The 18,351-nt window shown below is 36.5% G+C and overlaps 1 protein-coding gene and 1 long non-coding RNA gene across 2 annotated transcripts; both read right to left on the reverse strand.

Annotated features, from left to right (window-relative positions):
- Positions 1-5,896: 5,896 nt before the first annotated feature.
- LOC101739046 (ras-related and estrogen-regulated growth inhibitor-like protein) lies at positions 5,897-17,451 on the reverse strand. The gene is made up of 6 exons (XM_004931044.4): positions 16,973-17,451; positions 8,997-9,053; positions 8,346-8,422; positions 7,344-7,525; positions 6,682-6,868; positions 5,897-6,329 (listed from the first exon to the last, which is right to left on the reverse strand). The coding sequence occupies exons 1-6, from the start codon at positions 17,034-17,036 to the stop codon at positions 6,261-6,263; spliced, it is 636 nt and encodes a 211-aa protein (XP_004931101.1). The 5' UTR covers positions 17,037-17,451; the 3' UTR covers positions 5,897-6,260.
- LOC134199373 (uncharacterized) lies at positions 13,451-16,941 on the reverse strand. The gene is made up of 3 exons (XR_009973853.1): positions 16,172-16,941; positions 15,792-15,965; positions 13,451-13,977 (listed from the first exon to the last, which is right to left on the reverse strand). It is a non-coding gene; the product is annotated as an uncharacterized LOC134199373 (long non-coding RNA).
- Positions 17,452-18,351: the final 900 nt, after the last annotated feature.

The raw sequence follows: 18,351 nt of genomic DNA on the forward strand, positions 1-18,351 counted from the left end.
AATCCCATCAGTCACAACAGACGCTCTGTCACACAACAGTAGCCAGTGATCCGGCTCATTAACTCCGACGCAATGCATCCGCGTGACCAGTTATACGCAACGTGTGCTTTACAAATACAAATTAGCCGTTTAGTGATATCTGCGAACCAGCTCCGAGCGATGGACATCGACCGTCTCAATGGAGTAATAAAACGCAACTGGATGTGTCGTTGGATTTCGTAACGCCATTAATAAGATATATATTATCGTGACTTGATATTGGCACTCCTTTTCAAGAGGCAACTAGCCCGGTTACATTGACACTCTTTACGTCTGGTCCTGATAAGAGTTATGGTGAAATCTTGGTATGTACACACCATTCTAAGTTCACGTCCTAGACATAACCCAGTTTACGTGTAATTGAATTCGTTCGACTTAAGCTTACCCCCATTTATAGTATATCTTTATTACTTTAACCGATTGCTTATATGTTTTAGGTCGACATGAAAATAGCGTTTACTAATTCTAATAGCACTTCTTCATGCCCTTTGTGGCGGATAGCCATCATACAACGCAAGATAATTGACAGATGCCTGAATCTCGCTTACGACATTTTCAAGATAAAGCGCATATATATACAAGTTCCGAACAACAACATTCGGACCGTCGGTCTACCGAACAATATCACCCGCTCGGTGGAAGATCTTCCCTTTGTCGATGCCCCAAACCTTATTCCACATTTTTTAAGGGATTTTATAACCTGGTAACTTAAGACCTTTAGTCATGTCTTTTTTTAATTTATATTTTCTTATTTTTATGAAAAATGTGAAATGAAATGAAATGAGATGAGATTATATGGGGTGAAATATAATCTCCACTCCACTCTTCCACAGATATTAAACAGTTAATAAACCATCGTTATTACACATTTAAACCTGAAGAAACATTAAATAGACAAAATAAAACAAATCACACAACTTCACTCCTCACGTTCCCGTCCAAAAAGTCCCCTTAATCCACATTATGTGGGGTCGGCACAGAATGTCATCTTGTCATGCTGCAAAGGGATTTGGCAGGAGTTTTGCTACTGTCGGTCTGCCTGACTTCAACCCCCGTTGGGTTATATATTAGTAGGTATAACGATTGCAATGTGTCATGAGGAGGGACTTTTTCGGTTTCTTCTTTTGGTACTTCTTTTACTTCATCCGTTTTTGATTCTATGATATACCTTTTAATATTCTGAACATTTAAATTAAAATTTAAATAAAATGACCATAGCACTGTAGATAATTTTCTATGAACGCTTAATCAAATATGCACATATTTTAGAGTTTATTTATGAAGGTAGGTGAAAATAGATATTTAAGAGTATATCTTTCGTAGATGAAAATTAAATTCTAATTAATTTGCCAAAAATAAACATTTTATTATTATTATTAGATTATTCGACAAAGAACTAAAGTCATCGACATAGCTAAAAGAGTCAGCAAGCTGAATTGGCAGTGGGCTGGCCATATATGCCGTAGGACTGACGATCGCTGGAGCAGACGGGTTCGCGGGTGGAGACCGCGCAGCGGAAGACGTAACGTGGGACGCCCCCTGGCTAGGTGGTGCGATGCCCTCCGAACGGTGGCCGGCAAGAAGTGGATGAGGAGAGCCGTAGACCGGGCTCAGTGAAGTGGTTTGGGAGAGGCCTATGTCCAGCAGTGGACGACTGTGGGCTGTTGATGATGATGATGATGATGATGATGAAATATTTTTTTCATTTAGATCGACAATCAACTTGTACTGAAGCACTGGTGAGCAGGCTAATTGGAATTATAAGATGGTAGTAGCATTTTTCTGTACTATATAAATAATTAAACAATTACAATTAAAAAAATAAATCTGCCAATTCCAATCATTCGTAGATCGACGTTTTTCTTATTCTTCATTTCACTTTCTCCGATGAGACTGGCGCGTCCCTGATACAAGTTCTCATTCGTCAAACATTAGACAAGTGCCCGCTGATTATCTACATTAGACTCCATTAACTATTTAAATCGATACCATTTCGCTTACCGGTTACCTGTTATGCAATTATTCAATTACAATTTAGGTGTTACATAATGTTTCAATTAGTTGTTTGTTTAAATTAGTCGTATAATTTAGATACTTCACGATTTACAAAACGTAGACTCCAACTAATATTTGTATTGGAAACTTAACCTAGTTAAAACGTGATTATTTTTGTTATGCCAAGTCTGTTTGTATGAAATTATAAATCTGTATATTACACATTTTTTTTAAAACACTACTTTAAAATATTATCATTTAACGGCCGTCTGGTGTAGTGGTAAGTGACATGGTCACTACACAAGGGGGTCGCGGGTTCGAATCCCGCCAAGGGAAGATATTTGTAAGATAAATATAAAATGTCTTTTCCAGGGTTATGGATGTATATTAAATATATGTATGTGTATAATGAAAAAATCTTACATTTATATCCGTTATCTGGTACCTGTAACACAAGCTCTTTACGAACTTATCACGGGACCTGTTAACGTGGCGTGATTGTTAGTAAATATTTATTTATTTATTTATTTATATTATTGAAATTATTACAAATGCTAGATGAATAACGATTCACGATAAAAACGAGTGTATTAATTTGTAAAATTGGTATTATTATTTTAAGTGGTATTTAAATTTCAAGTGTACATGACGTAACTATTGAAAAATTATAAATTCTTCCTCCTAAATAAACAATGATCAAAGTTTGAAAAACTACTTTTACTGGTGATAGGACGTCTTGTGTGTCTGCACGGGTAGGTACCGCCGCGCCGCCTTGCTTCTTTCTGCCGTGAAGCAGTAATGTGTTTCGGTTTGAAGGGTGGGGCAACCGTTGTACTGTAAAAACTGAAACATTAGAACTCAAACCTCAAGGTGAGTTGCGGCATTTTACGTTGAAGATGTCAATAAAAAAACTGTTAAGTTTATTTTAAAATACCTATTGTGCGTAACACGGTGTGAAGGCGGTGTTTTCCATGTTAATCCAATCCTTAGATGACGTGTTGCAAAACAAAGACACGTCCCTTGCACGCAAGGGTAGGCTGCGGTTTGTGTGGCAAACACTCGAACTCATTCTCGATGATCAAACAATGTTACATCGTCATAAGGTGTTTGAAATGCAACGTTGTATTTACCACTAAAGCACCCGCATTCCTCACTTCATTGTAAGCTTTATGTCTATTTTTAATCTATTTTAAAATATACAGTATGTAACGATAAAAATAATCTATTTTTAAATTTAATTTCGTTTTCAAGAAAGTTTCACCGAGCTATTTTTTTTTAAGTCTAACTAAAATGTCAACATCCGCTTTTGCAATGGCACGAGTTCTGTTTTCAGTCATGCATAAATCTCTATGACCGATGCCTTCCGATACAAATACGGGCAATTAAATGGGACCTAATCGTTTTATCTAGAGATGAAAGTGTCCGATAATGTATCTTCTACATCAAGAATCCGCATGCACGGACTCCGTGATGTATTTCCTCACGTCATATTTTTGTCACGATGTTGCATTGCTCGCCGTGGCAGAATATAACCCCGACGTCATTCCTACGCGTCTCTTGTTCAGTTTCATAATGATACGTCTCGAGTACGCTACAGAGCTGATTAGATTAGAACGTTAAACAAGAGCAGTAAATAATGATACAGCTTCATAAAACAGGTTATCAGCGTCTGTCGATGCTTTATTGAAATCGTGCTCGTTGGCTTGAGGCGAGATATCAAGAGTCTCATCGCGATTTTTGCGGCTTCACCCATCAGATTTTATCTCCGGCTTTCACTGGTTACACATTGATTGCTGACTCATTAACTTTTAATTGGCGCTAAACGTCGCCGTGATTACAAGGAGTCAGGCGTACTTGACCTTTTTTCGTTGAATTAGCGATGAAGCTTTAACGTCTAATGATCATTAAATACTTTCCTTAGTCGTGTTGCTACTGAAGGCCTACAATCACACACTGGTGTTTCAACAGAAACTTTTACTACTTGACCACTTCACGCAATGATTAGTTGCAAGATATTAAACTGTGAATTGTACAGACAGATGTGTTGAGAATCCGTGATCAATTCTAAGATTAAGGATAACATATACGTATTCATAAAAATGAGCATAAATAAATTCTTAACTGCATTATATGGTTCCGGTGCGCCCGTAGCGCGTATAATCTGATGTTGAGCGATAAGAATCAATACTTCGCCTACACTCTAGTTTGTTACAAAACGGAACGTTGGCGCCACTAAAGCAATCTAGAGATCCGATTTATAGCTCATATCTTTGCATCGACCACTGCACCTGTACGTACCAGATTCTATGCACTATGTCTACGTGTGGAACTTGAACCATGCATATTGCGCAACACATTATTTACCCATCTATTTACTTATAGCTCGTTTAATACTAATCTGTACATCGTGAATAGTCCCGCGTTCCCGCCAAGAAGTCAGAAAACGTATTTTGGAGGAGTGAAGTTGTGTGATTTGTTTTATTTTGTCTATTTAGTGTTTCTTCAGGCTTAAATGTGTAATAAAGGTGGTTTACTAACCGTTTAATATCTGTGAAAGTGTACAAAAGTGGGAAAATGAAAAGCCGCTGGACGTAACATCTCGGGATTCTCCAAAAAGTTCACTGAAAAAATCTCAGTAAATGATCACCATTTTACTAAGATTATATTTCATCCCATCATCATATCATTTCATCTCATCTCATCTCATTTCATTTAATTTCATCCCAGTTGATTAATGTCTCAAATTAATCATCTTCATTTCTTTCATTTCATTTCACTCCATATTATCATTTTTCATAAAAATAAGAATATAAATAAAAATAAGATATGACTTAAAGATCTTAGTTACCAGGTCAGAAAATCCCTTAATTAATGTTGTTTCTTATCGTTTTAGTCTTGAACTTGATCCTGTTTGTGGTGGCGAAACATCACAAAGATTATTTTCGTGCGAACGAAATACGTGCGTACGGTTGTGACGTAGCCCCTGACGGAATTCAACGCGTAATTTCTCTGAGACCTTGAAATCTGCACTTGTTGCTTTCTCGTGTAGCGTCTAGTTGTAATGTCACACTGGATTCCTGTCTCGTCGCTATCGGTCGTCGGCCTGGGTAGCGGAACATGCAAAACACAACCTAGACGAAACTCTCTCTAGGTATTGACTGCCTTGTCCGATCAATATTATTCCGACAACACTGCACCTTGTCGCTCGGTCCCGTGTGACAACCAGACACTTCGCAGTGAAAACTCCGACTCATTAGACCTTTAAAGACATTTACACGAAGGGCAAAGTAAAACAGTAGCTTGGGTGATATGAACTAATTTCATTCAACTAACATTCAGACATTTACTGGAGTATAATTTAAATTAGCGATCTGATTTCGTTCAACTTTAAAATAAGAATCATAGGATTTATTTTACAATAAATGCCACACTCACATATTATATAACATTAAATTAGGCGTATCATCTTCACCTGCATTTGGTGGGGCATTCTTTGTTTTAATGAAAATAAAACTGGTTTTCATAATGTTTTTCATATAGGTTACTAGGCTTAGTGGTTAGTTTAGAAGGTTTCGTGGCCTGAAGGATAAGACGCCAGACGTACTCCTATAGAGCGATGCAACTATGACCTTGTTCAAATCCCGTAGACCGATACCAACATATCTAATGAAATATATACTTAGGTCATGTTTATGAATGACTTCTATGGTGTAGGACTAAGATGGGGAAATTTATAGTTTTCGTAATAACGATGTAATTGAAACATGGACAGCAGTCAAAAAATTCGTATTATGATGTCTTCAACCATGCTACATATTATGTTATCTAAGATTTTAAATTTGTGGGTATCTGAATAAAAAGGTTTTTTTTTGTATTTATTTATTTTTATTTTATTTTTAAATGTATCATATCGTAAAAATAATTGTATTCTTATAATATAATTTAATATTTACAAAATTATGAGAAATTTGATAACACTAATGCGAGGTGTTTATCTTACAATTTACACAAAAAAAAAAGTGAAAATATTTACAAAATTAACTATCCTATAAGAAATGGCCGTAAAGATATATTTTCTTGTGAATTTGTGACTGTGCAACAATTGTGTTTAGTTCGGTTTAATGTCTATCATCGATGATAGAGATATTTAAAAATAACTTAAAAGTAATATTACACAAAACAGTCTGGTGGATATTTAGGACTAAATTAATTAATTTAATTATTATTTAAATACTAAGAGATGGTCGTTTCTTTCGCACGCTCTTGCTGTTCTTGCCGAATATCGTTCCGATTACCTGTAAAAACAATTTCAGTTATTAAAAAGTTATATACTATTAACATATTATATATTTTTTTAAATTAGCTCAGCACAACCAATACCAATTACCGTAAAATCTTTAAAATTCGCGGTGTTTCAAAATTAGAAATGAAATGAGCCAATTCGAAGAAACGCGAAATTAAGTCGTAGTAGTGTGATAAATCAAACTATAATAGCTAGGAGCACAACTCCGCTGCGAAGTCTTTGTCCGTGAAGCCTACCTTGGAGACGGAATACGCAGCGAGCTTGCGTCTGGGTACAGCAGCAACAGAACGAACGCGCGTGCCCTTACAGGACTCCGCCGTGTACTCTTTGTTCGATAAGCCTACCTTGGAGACGGAATAGGCAGCGAGCTTGCGTCTGGGCGCGGGCAGCAGCAGAGCGAGCGCGCGCGCCTCTCGGAGCAGCGCGTGGAAGGCGAGCGCCGCGCCCGCACACGACTCCGCCGCGGACACCTCGTAGAACTGACAACCGAACCGCAACGACAACTCCTGACCCTCCTCTGCATGGACCTCCCTATTTGAAAGATTATAAATTAATTTAAAAAAAACGGTGCACGTGCAACTTGGTGCACGTGAATGAAGTGAAACTTCTTTTTCGATGTGTAGTAGGTATTGTGGTTTTCTTCATTTTTCATCCTTAAATCAGATTGCTCTTGTAATAGGGAATGCTGTGTATAAAAGATGCGACTCTTCAACATTTACATTATATATATTTTAAATCATAGATAGAAAAATAAATACTTTTTTTTAAATATTTCATTAAAATGGACGCTACTCGTTGCTAACGCTCGCGCTTGCCTGTAACAGATATAATATGCACATGCGTTCGAGTGCCACACATTCCCTCTCCCTCTGTCTCTTTCTAGTATGGCAGCGTTAAACGTTTAACGCAACCTTGTTAGAAGTTATATTAGAAGTTTCACTTCAAAAATGTTTTCATTTAAACAGATTACATATAATTTCGAAATTAGAAATAGAATATAAAGTACCTGGCGTGTTCGAGGTCACGTTTGTTTCCCAAGAGGGTGACAGCAGCACATCCTGACAGTCGAGTTCGTTCTAACAGAGATAATAACTCAGCAGCCGCGAGGAAGGAGCGGCGCTCACACACCGAATATACCACGGCGAAGGCATCGCCCCACCGCACGTGCTCAGCCAAACACCCACGAATCTACGGCAAAAGAAATCTCAATCAAAACTTATTAATATCTACACGACACATTACAACGCGTACAAAAAGTTAACCTCTGCATGAACGAAAACGATAAAGGAACAACAATGTTATGAAATACCGAATAAATTACGAATAAATAAACATTCAGCTAAGTCAGTGAACTTTCAATAATAAAGTCACAGCACTACGTATTGACCGGAACCTTGTATCGGGTCCAGTCGCCTCAAACGAATAAAATCACCGATTACGCAATACGAAACATCAAGATTCCGTGTTGTTCTCTTATATAGTTCCGTTATCGGCCTCTTTAATAAAACATCTTCGTTGTTTAGACAAAATGAAGAACGTGTTTTTTTATTTTTCAATTAATAATAGCACCATCATACGTAATGGCAACGAAACGATTTACGTAATGTTTGACCGGTGCTTGGTTTTAAAGACAGTTCCATGGGCGAAGGCAGGAGTGCCGATCACGGTAGATAAGTCGATACAAGGCACATAAAGTTTGTCTAATTAAATTGTACGGCGGGCATCAGCGGGCGCTACCGCCGACTCTGGCCCGGCCCAGCGCAGATTAACATCTCCATTGTTTACTATTGAATAAAGATCTCTTCCGTTCGTATCTCTATTTGCGCAAGACATCGATGAGTTTTGGTGATTTTTTTATTTTTTATTAAGTAATCCGAAATGAGGTTCATAATTCTTAAATTACATTTTTTTTTTTTTAATTGGATTAAATAAAAAATAATGCAAAGGAACTTTATGAAAAACTAAAGGTGACGAACAATTATGTAGTAATTATGTAGTTAGTACTCACGGCACAATTTGAAGTGTCCAGTATTTCTACTTCAGAAACAACTCCATCAAATGCAACCCTGTGCTGGTAGAGGAAATCTGCAACAAAATTCCGAGTTTACAATATCATCAATTTTCCACAAATTCAAGTTCGGAATAATTTATTTTAATGTAAATATCATGGTATTTCTTATTGAAAATCAATAAAATAAACGCTTCCACCGCCTCCAAGAAGAGATACAGCCATAAAAACACCCAACGAAACAGACTTAGCGGGTATGTCTTTTTATGTTTATAAATTTGTTGCTCGTTATCAACACACCAGTAATTTAACGAGATAAACACATTATACAATTGTAAATTGCAGATCGAAACGTCACAGACAATCAAGGTAAGGCGATTGGAACGAAATATGTATCGGTACCTCAACATCCGCAATTCTGTATCGAATTCAATATAAATGTCTCCAAAATGACGCAAAACCACAATCGAAGGCTTAAAGGAAGCAGACATTTCAATTAAAATAAGTAAATGCTTTCGTAAGCACAAAAAGGCGTTTCAATTCACGCTGCCGTCATCGATTTCATTAACACAAATAATTGACCTTTATCTTCACATTGAAATAATCTTAATTTATTTACTGAATACTTGAAAAATAAATAAAAGAACTTACCTCCTGTCGAACTATATTCTCCGATATACCTTTTCGTCAGATAGCGTACAACCACGGCTGTAACAAAATAAACAAATTTAATATGTTAGACGTATTTTACTTTCATAGTCCACATAGCGAGTACGTTGCTTGTTAGTACATTGAACAATTAAGAGGTCATCACTCCCGACTTTCTAGAGGCTTCGCATGTTGATTAGTATTTTCACTCCTGGAATTTCTATCTGAAGGGTGATGCACAATACAAACAGTTAACAACAACAATGACGAGGCGAGTTTCTTGAATACAAAACGAACGTGTACCAAACAGGCTACCGACAAAATGAACTGTGGAGAATCCTGGCAGGCCATCAATAGGAACTGGTGAGTCTATTCAAAAAGATGATTACTCGTGGCGCGGCGACCTTTACCGCAGCCATTCACATTACTTACATTTACAGAGTCCTTTCATCTACAATGATTTCGTGTTTTGTCTCTTGATAAGTAATCGTAAAATAATAATAATGTTAACATGTTTATATCTCTGATGCGCTGATAATATTTAAAAAAATAATCTAATAGTTTTATTTTTATAATAACCCGGGGAAAGTCGAATTTTCCGTGCAAATAGTAAAATGTCATAATAAATTTCAAGAGCAAGTATGTACGTGGTATCGAGTCGAGTCATTTAGTACAAAGCGTAATGATAAAAAGTTTCTGATTTGAATCTTGCATCAGTCCACATACCGAAATGAGATCGATCCGATTTCGATTCTAATTCTGGACTCGGATCGATTGCGTAATACAAATTGGAACACGTTTCCCACAACGCCTTAATGCAGTTATTGTCATGACAATGGACTTGGTCGGTGTACGAATAGAGCTACCATTCGGATAGAGATAGCCGAATTCATTACCAGTTGCATTTAAAAATCAACGAAGTAGCTTCATTCTACTCCAAGGGAGATCGTTTTTTTTTCTTTGCTTAAATGGGGGGACGAGCTGATAGCCCACCTGGTGTTAAGTGGTTACTGGAGTCCATAGATATCTACAAAGTAAATGCGCCACCCACTTTGAGAAATAAGTTCTAAGGTCTCAAGTATAGTTACAACGGCTGCCCCACCCTTCAAACCAAAACGCATTATTGCTTCACAGCAGAAATAGGCGAGGTGGTGGTACCTACCCGTGCGGACCCACAAGAGGTCCTACCACCAGTAATAAACCGGTGCTCCTTTTAAAATATTAAGTGAACTTCTTCCTAACAAAACTTTACCTGACACTCCTGACAGATAATAATTGAAGCAATAAAAGTCACCGTAACATTTGGCAAGTAAATTTCACTGGTAATTTATATTATCTTTCACAGCTTCGATGTTGGCATTTTTAAAAAGTTTTTTTTTTTTTCAAGAAACACGTTCGGTATTCCTCTTAATTATTTTTCCTTTCGATTATTTTTTTGTCAACTTTTTACCAGTATCATGTAAATAACTTTCTCCGATAAACCATTGCACGTACATTCGCAAAACATATTGATATATCAAAAAAACTGAGTTACTAAATTAAGTTTTTTTTTTTATTACATTTTGTAGGCAGACGAGCATACGGCCCACCTGATGGTGAGTGGTTACCGTCGCCCATGGACTTCAGCAATGCCAAGGGCAGAGCCAAGCCGCTGCCTACCGCTGCCTACCGTGTGGTTCATTATGTAATTTTTATTAACAGTAATATTCGCACAAACAAACTCCGTATCTGTTCTTAGCTAATCCTTGGTTATTATTAAGCCACCATCAACTGATTATAATTAAAAGTCACGACATCGAATTTCGATCACGAGCATAATACGATACTATGGAATGAAAAATAAATCTCAACACAACAAATATGCGATGGATCTACAAACTTTACTGGTGGTAGGACCTCTTGTGAGTCCGCACGGGTAGGTACCACCGCCCCGCCTATTTCTGCCGTGAAGCAGTAATGCGTTTCGGTTTGAAGGGTGGGGCAGCCGTTGTAACTATACTGAGACCTTAGAACTTATATCTCAAGGTGTGTGGCGCATTTACGTTGTAGATGTCTATGGGTTCCAGTAACCACTTAACACCAGGTGGGCTGTGAGCTCGTCCACACATCTAGGTTATATAAAAAAAACTATAGAATCACCGTGGTTAATAAACATTTTCAAACAACAAACAAATTCATTTCAGTTTAATAAATTAAAATTTGAAGAAAAAGTTTATAAAAAATATTTCGTTCACACCAAAGTTAGCAAAACAAAAACAAAGACATGAAGGTTCTAAAACGCCGGTGATATTATCAGAAAACAATAACCAAACTCAATATTATAGTCGCCGACCCATAAATGACAAATTACAGCAATCAAACAACATGGCACCGCGTAGGTTGATGGATGGGTACCCTATCGACAGAAACAATGGATGCTCCATCGACGAGAATCTATGGGTAATTAATAGATGGTCGGCTTCATCCATCATACGCCACGAACTGACCGCGATGACTGTTTCACATTGATGGTCGTCAGATTATGAAAAGTTTAACATAGTACACCACTTCAAAAGCTTCGAATTACTATTAATCTATTTTAGCTTCATTATTGAAAAAATAATACAATATTTACACAGTATTTACTATGTAACCACAAGAAATTTGTTTTTCTTTTACGAATTTCCATATTCTATATTTTTTTTAACTTTAGTTTTTGGGATTAGTATTTGGTGACTCGCAACCACGACCGTATAATAAAAAAAAAGAAATGTTTGTCCGTAGACTCGAAGTTTCAAGGAGGCGATCCTTGCTATAATACTAAGATGCGAGACCAGAGGAAAATACTAAAATCCCTATTTATCTGTATGTTATTACAACAACTATCGGCTAATAGTTCGTATCGATAGCTTTTTATATAATCTGATTAACGGTCAACACTTAATTGGTTAGGTTATATCGACAATATTGAAGAGTAATCAAATTATCTAAAAACTACTAACCAACATGACACTGATCCGACATCAATATTGTTTAGAATCGATCAGTTACAAACTTATAAATATGCTTATCACATATAATAAAGCTTTTGCGGTAATGTGACCTAGATTGTGTTAAGGAGATAAATATTGGAGAACTCCGACCGAGATAGTAATGTGGCTAGTATAACGGAAACCATTAAAGTCTGTCAATAAGAACCTCGTTAAATCGAATCAATCCGATGGTAATGCAGAATGCTGTGGACTGTTAGTGGACAGACTTACACCCGTTTCGTTAAAAATTATGTCAGCAGAAAGCACCGAACGCGTTTCATCTCCTGAAATCAATTGAATATGCAATTTCGAAAAGGGCGCATGTCGCATATTTTGTCAAATACGTTTTTTCATATACATGTAGTTTTGAGGCTTACCTACACCCATTTTATAATAATTCCAGTAATTTTCAATTGCTAATTAACACTAAAATATATCTCAAAAGTTAATATTTTAAATTTTACACTGCTTTATAAAATAATCAGTTTTTTTCATTTCCTGCACATTTTACATTTTCAGAGATGTGCTCTTTTCGATATTGCATATTCAAATGCAGTATTTTTTTTATTGCTTAGATGGGTGGACGAGCTCACAGCCCACCTGGTGTGAAGTGGTTACTGGAGCCCATAGACATCTACGACGTAAATGCGCCACCCACCTTGAGATATAAGTTCTAAAGTCTCAAGTATAGTTAATACGGCTGCCCTACCCTTCAAACCGAAACGCATTATTGATCACGGCAGAAATAGGCAGGGTGGTGGTACCTACCCGCGCGGACTCACAAGAGCTCCTACCGCCAGTAATAAAATAATAGCCGAGATTTACATTAAATCAATTGTGATGTTGGCCCTATGCGAGTGCAGCCAACGCCCATGATGAACTGCAAAGACACGCGTTGCAGTTCAGTTCGTCAGGCGTCTGTCGACAATTAGGGCGGCGTAATCACAACCAGTCGTCGGCGAGTCGGCTGGTAGGTCAACGGCGCGATTTCCCGACGACCGCGAAGCTTGGCGCCACCGCTCCACGTTGTGTAACTCTTAAACGCCCGATCAAGCATTAACGCCGATGCCGTCGAGGTCGTTGCTCCACGCACGTATATCACATTCTAACACATCACCCATTCGTAGGTAACTACGATTCCGTTTTAATAAAATCGTATCAAATCGCAATTTAACGCTCGATTTTATGGTTATCGCGAACGTAATGAAGCCTTATAACTCCGTGACAAGATCTTAATCGGATCATTACAATCTATGAGTGTCTTCAACGGTTTTGTCGAGTCGTAGAACTGATAAAAAAAACTTTTACAGTTTAATCTCCCTCATCATACCTTAGATCGTGACGATAAAAACTGTAAAAGAGAGGAAAGGATTAGCTGCGCAATAACCTACTCCTGAATTTTCACAACCCAAAAGAGATAAGATTAGTTTAAAAAAAATAAAAGACTGTCTGTATAACTCGATTTATTTATACTTCCTATGTAAATCTTGTATAAATCTAAAAACTAAAATACAAAAGACTGTGCGAGCTTCTAATACTTCATTATTCATAATATTACACGTTTTATTTTCATAAGCTTAACTCAAAGTTTTACCGTTTCAAACAGAACAAAATAAATGCCACACATTTATAGTATAAGACGTAGATAAAACAGCAAGACTACACATTGTAACTATCAGCTTGTAACAATGAATTTACACAAGAAATGTCAGCAAATAAATCGCAAAACGGAATGCGCTGATAACACACAAACACATCTTAATGATCAAAATATTTACATTTAACTCAACATTATTGCGGAATTGGCGTTGTTAGTTACGTCACAGTTTATGATAAACTCTTCTAACCAGTCTGCTTCCGTCAGGCCCTTTCTTTCAAAAACAGAAGCAAACGTGGATTCAATGTAAGCTTCGATGCAAGAGATTCTTTCAGTTTTAATTTTCAGTAAAGGATGTTGGAAATCGTATCCGAATCTGAAATGGTGCTAATAAATTAGTTTTTTGAATACATAATTGCTTCGTATCCATAGGAAGTTCATGTTGCTTTTTTCCTACCTAAGCTGATGGTTTAGAGAAACCATATCAGCGTAATCTTAACTAGTAGGTGAGCTCACGGGGCTCAAACCTGACGATGTTGCTAACACGAACCCTAGCAAGAGCCGAGCTTCGCAGAATCTACCACCGGATCGGAAACGGGACCCACTGAGAAGATCCGGCGAGAAACTCAGTTGGATGTGTGGGTTAATTTACTCGCCGAGCCCTTTTATGTTGCGTGGAGCAACAAACTAAAGCAAAAGCAACTGGCGGAGATTCGAGATCATTGACCTCACACGTGGATTTATTTTTAATTGACTTACATTGAGTGCGGTCAAAAATATTCTAATAAAATTTCCGGTGCGATTTTCTAACTGTCATCATGCACAAAACCTGTATTTGTTTTTGGATTCCCTTAGCCCTAGGAAATGTAATCTGGAATTTTTAATGACGTTGTCCGTCAGTTAACAACACTGTCGTTAAATAGTTTTAATAATTTTGAAGGTATGCCTTAACTTACGTAGGTTTCTTGCTCGTATGTTAAACTTTTTAAAGCTACCTAATTGATATTTGATATATAAATTATACAATAGTATAAAATAGTGTTATAATTATTTGTAATAAGAATTGTAGTGCTTTAAATTTGTTCTAAGAACATTGATTCAAAGTTTAATTTTTTTTTTTCTAAGCAACTACGAAAAGTAATAGATTTAAGTAATAATTACTCAATCTTATTGTTTTTTTTAATAATTAAAATGTCTTATCCACTTTAATTCATTAAGCACTCCACTAGTTTATAACAGTTAAAAAAGAATATCAAGGTTATTAAAACTACTTTTAGTGTAATTTCGCTTATTTAATTTTCATTTTATTACTACCGACGTTTCGGGAATATATAAAAATTCTCGTAGAATTGTAACTATACAAGCGAGATTAATCTCCGTAAAAGTGCTTTTATTTATGTCTACGGCTCGCGAAAACGAATCGAGAACAAATATCCCACTTAATGAAATAAACTTCGTCTAAAAATTTGTTTTATAAAATATATTTTAAATACTTATTAAAATAAGTTCCGTTATACCCTTCAGTGATGTAATAATGGCCGCGTAATGGCGCGTAATGTTTTGGTTGCCGAAAATTATAGGGTATGATGATGGTAAAATCGCGAGAACCGCCTACATTTAATGGCACCCGGTGGACGCGTTAACGAAAAACATGAATACGTAGTCCATACAATAAACAAAAAAAAGGAAAACAAACTTCATTCAGTTAAAGATATCCGCGGTCATTTCAAGATTTATATTACAAGTAACCGTGGATGGCAATAATAGGTTTAATAAGATAAGACGGGCAGTAAGGGTTTTTTTTCCTACCTATTCTAGTAACCTCGAGGGGTTATTCTAGATTCGCCGAGCTTGTAGGTGAGCTCACGGGGCTCAAACCAGACGAAGTTGCTACCACGAACCGTAGCAAGAGTCGTGCTTCGCAGAATCTACCACCGGATCGGAAACGTGACCCATTGAAAAGATCCGGCGAAAAACTCAGTGGGCTGTGTCTGTGGGTTAATTTACTCGTCGAGCCTTTCGTCGCAAGTGACGGGTTCGATGAGAACGATGACCGGACAGTAGGGGTAGCTGCGTGCGCTGTGCTGCGGTCAAGCTGACCACTTAAAAGAGAATTCTTTATACATAACGAAAAATTTAGTAAGTAATAAATATTTAAATTTAAAAGATTTAATAAGGACATTTTTTAACCATTAATTATTCCGCCAAAACTAAAGTGACCGGTGCTCACGATTACTCATGATTAGTGTGAGCGACATTTCATTGGTGGCTCGTTTGTCACCGTAGGCTTATGTAGAAAATCAAAAGGTTTTTTAAAGTGCTATTACATCTTTGCGCTGAATTATTTCGATCCACAACGAAGCACTGTAATAATTGTAATTATTACTAAATAAAACAATATTAAATTAAATTTTTTGTTTCACTTTTTTAGAAATAACGCGACAGCCGCACTTCGTAGGATAAAGAAGAAAAAATAATAACTGCCGCGGTAAAAATATATTTAAAACATTAATAATGTATAGTAAATGTTGAGGAAAAAAACAAAAAAGTTTTTCTTGAATTTACCTTACCTTGTTTTTAAAACATAACACTTAAAAAGCTACATCACATTTTGTCACTATTAAGAAAAAATCATTATTGATTTTCTTGATCAATTTCAATAGGTATTATAATAATATTATTTCTGTCACTGTTACAGTAACTTTTTCTGAGTGTAATAACTACATTAAATGCACTGATTGTAACAATTTACGCCTAGGAGTGAATTGTATTACAATAATGTCTGCTTACAAAAAAAAATTGTGTTTCTAAAGAAAATTAAAAAGTTCGCACTTAAAATAAATGTAAACATATAAACGAAAATATTTTTTTGTATTTTTTTTTCGATTCTTGTTGAGGATTTATACCTTTTATTTGCATGTATTATCACTTTTAAGTCGAGGTAGCCTATAGTAAGCTATTTTCATGCCTGTAATTACTTTTTAAGAATGTATAATATATATCTAATATAATATAATTTTTCATGATATGAATTTCATTAATACATCTCGCTCTTTATACTTGATGTTTCCAATATATCTAACCGCATTAAAAATCTAGCTGTCTTTTTGAAATATAATTATGTAACAAAACTACTAAGTTGATAAGCACTAACTTACTCGTTCACTATATTGATGAATTATAAGTTTGTACGATGAAAATTTTAGTAGATAAATCATTGTAAACTAAAAATATCGTGTAGACGGTTTCTTTAAATAGTATTATTTTTTCTAAAACAGAAACTTATCTGTATAATAATTAATTTAATCGAGTAAAATACACAAAAATAATTTAAATTTCCCCATAGAGAAAGCAAAGATAAAAAAACAAACCAGATTTCCCGCTCCGTGGACTCCCCAGCACAACCACCCTTATACGATTCACAGTCATCTTCATTTGGAATGATTTTAGTTTTTCACGTTTTTTCAAAAAAATATCCGTTCAGATGGCCATCATGCCTTTCTGACGTACAATCACAGCAGTCATGAACACAAAAAACTCGACGCACGTTCGATCTCGTAATATATATCGTGAATTTGATCGAGATATTAATGTAGAGTAATAATAACGTGGCGTAGTATAAAAGTGTGTGCCCGCCGCGATGTTTCCCGCGCGACTGAGAGCATTTTGCTGGTGCTTGGATGAAAAGCGCGTGCGCAGCCTCTGGCGCACACAGCCTCCCATGCCCAGACGTACTGCGCGCACATGTTTACCGAATTCTTTCGTACGTTATGAATTATTCATACCTACATATCTTTACCATGAATCTAAATATTTGCTTATTAAATATCAAGCAATTTAATTAATCCAACTAATATTGCTTTTACGGATGAGAAATGTCTTTTCTTCTGCATTCAAATGTATTTTATCAAGTTTATTTTTATTTTATTGTTTTATTATAATATCACAAATCTCTTAATTAGGAAATAATAGAATCAATGAGAGATTAACGTTGCGTTAATTATATTTTTTTTATATATTTTAGATTAAAGTCTCTATGAACGAGAATAACTCGTTTTAATTAATGTTATCTAAAAATTGTCAGAATTTACCAAATTGCAAGATCGGCAATTGAACTAGATTGTTCAGTGAACAAATATTAGAAGTACATTACATACTTATGACGATTAGATTTTTTTTTTATTGCCTTTGTAGGCAGACGAGCATACGGCCCACCTGATGGTAAGTGGTCACCGTCGCTCATGGACGTCAGCAATGCCAGGGGCAGAGTCAAGCCGCTGCCTACCATAAAGTGGCATAAAGTACTCTCCGCAAGCCTCGTTTGAAGAAGGACATGTCATAGCGCTCGGAAAACACCGTGGAGGGGAGTTCATTCCAAAGCCGGATGGTACGTGGCAAAAAAGATCTTTGGAAACGCACTGTCGATGAACGCAGCGGTTCCAGATAATATGGATGAACTCTGCTCCGATGGCGGGAGGTGCGATGATAAAAAGGAGATGAGGGAATCATCTCGAATAATTTCTCAGAGCATTCCCCATGGACCATGCGGTATAAAACACAGAGAGAACCGAAGTCCCTCCGTAGACCCAGAGGTTCCAAGCGATCCGCGAGAGCAGGACTATCGACCATCCGAACAGCCCGTTTCTGTATGGAGTCAAATGGAAGTAGCTGATATTTGGGAGCCCCGGCCCAGAGGTGAGAGCAGTACTCCACGCGAGGTCGGACCTGCGCTTTATAAAGCGCAAGTCTC

This window comes from Bombyx mori, chromosome 9 (genome assembly GCF_030269925.1).
Source record: "Bombyx mori chromosome 9, ASM3026992v2".
Taxonomy (NCBI): domain Eukaryota; kingdom Metazoa; phylum Arthropoda; class Insecta; order Lepidoptera; family Bombycidae; genus Bombyx; species Bombyx mori.

What these genes read in the sequence shown, in the direction of transcription:
- LOC101739046 (XM_004931044.4), bottom strand. Translation starts at nt 17,036, where the DNA reads ATGAAGATGACTGTGAATCGTATAAGGGTGGTTGTGCTGGGGAGTCCA. An exon ending in TGGACACTTCAAATTGTGCC is followed by an intron (nt 7,526 to 8,345) that starts GTGAGTACTAAC and finishes CTTTTGCCGTAG; the next exon opens with ATTCGTGGGTGTTTGGCTGA. An exon ending in CTGCCTATTCCGTCTCCAAG is followed by an intron (nt 6,330 to 6,681) that starts GTAGGCTTATCG and finishes TTGTTTTTACAG; the next exon opens with GTAATCGGAACGATATTCGG.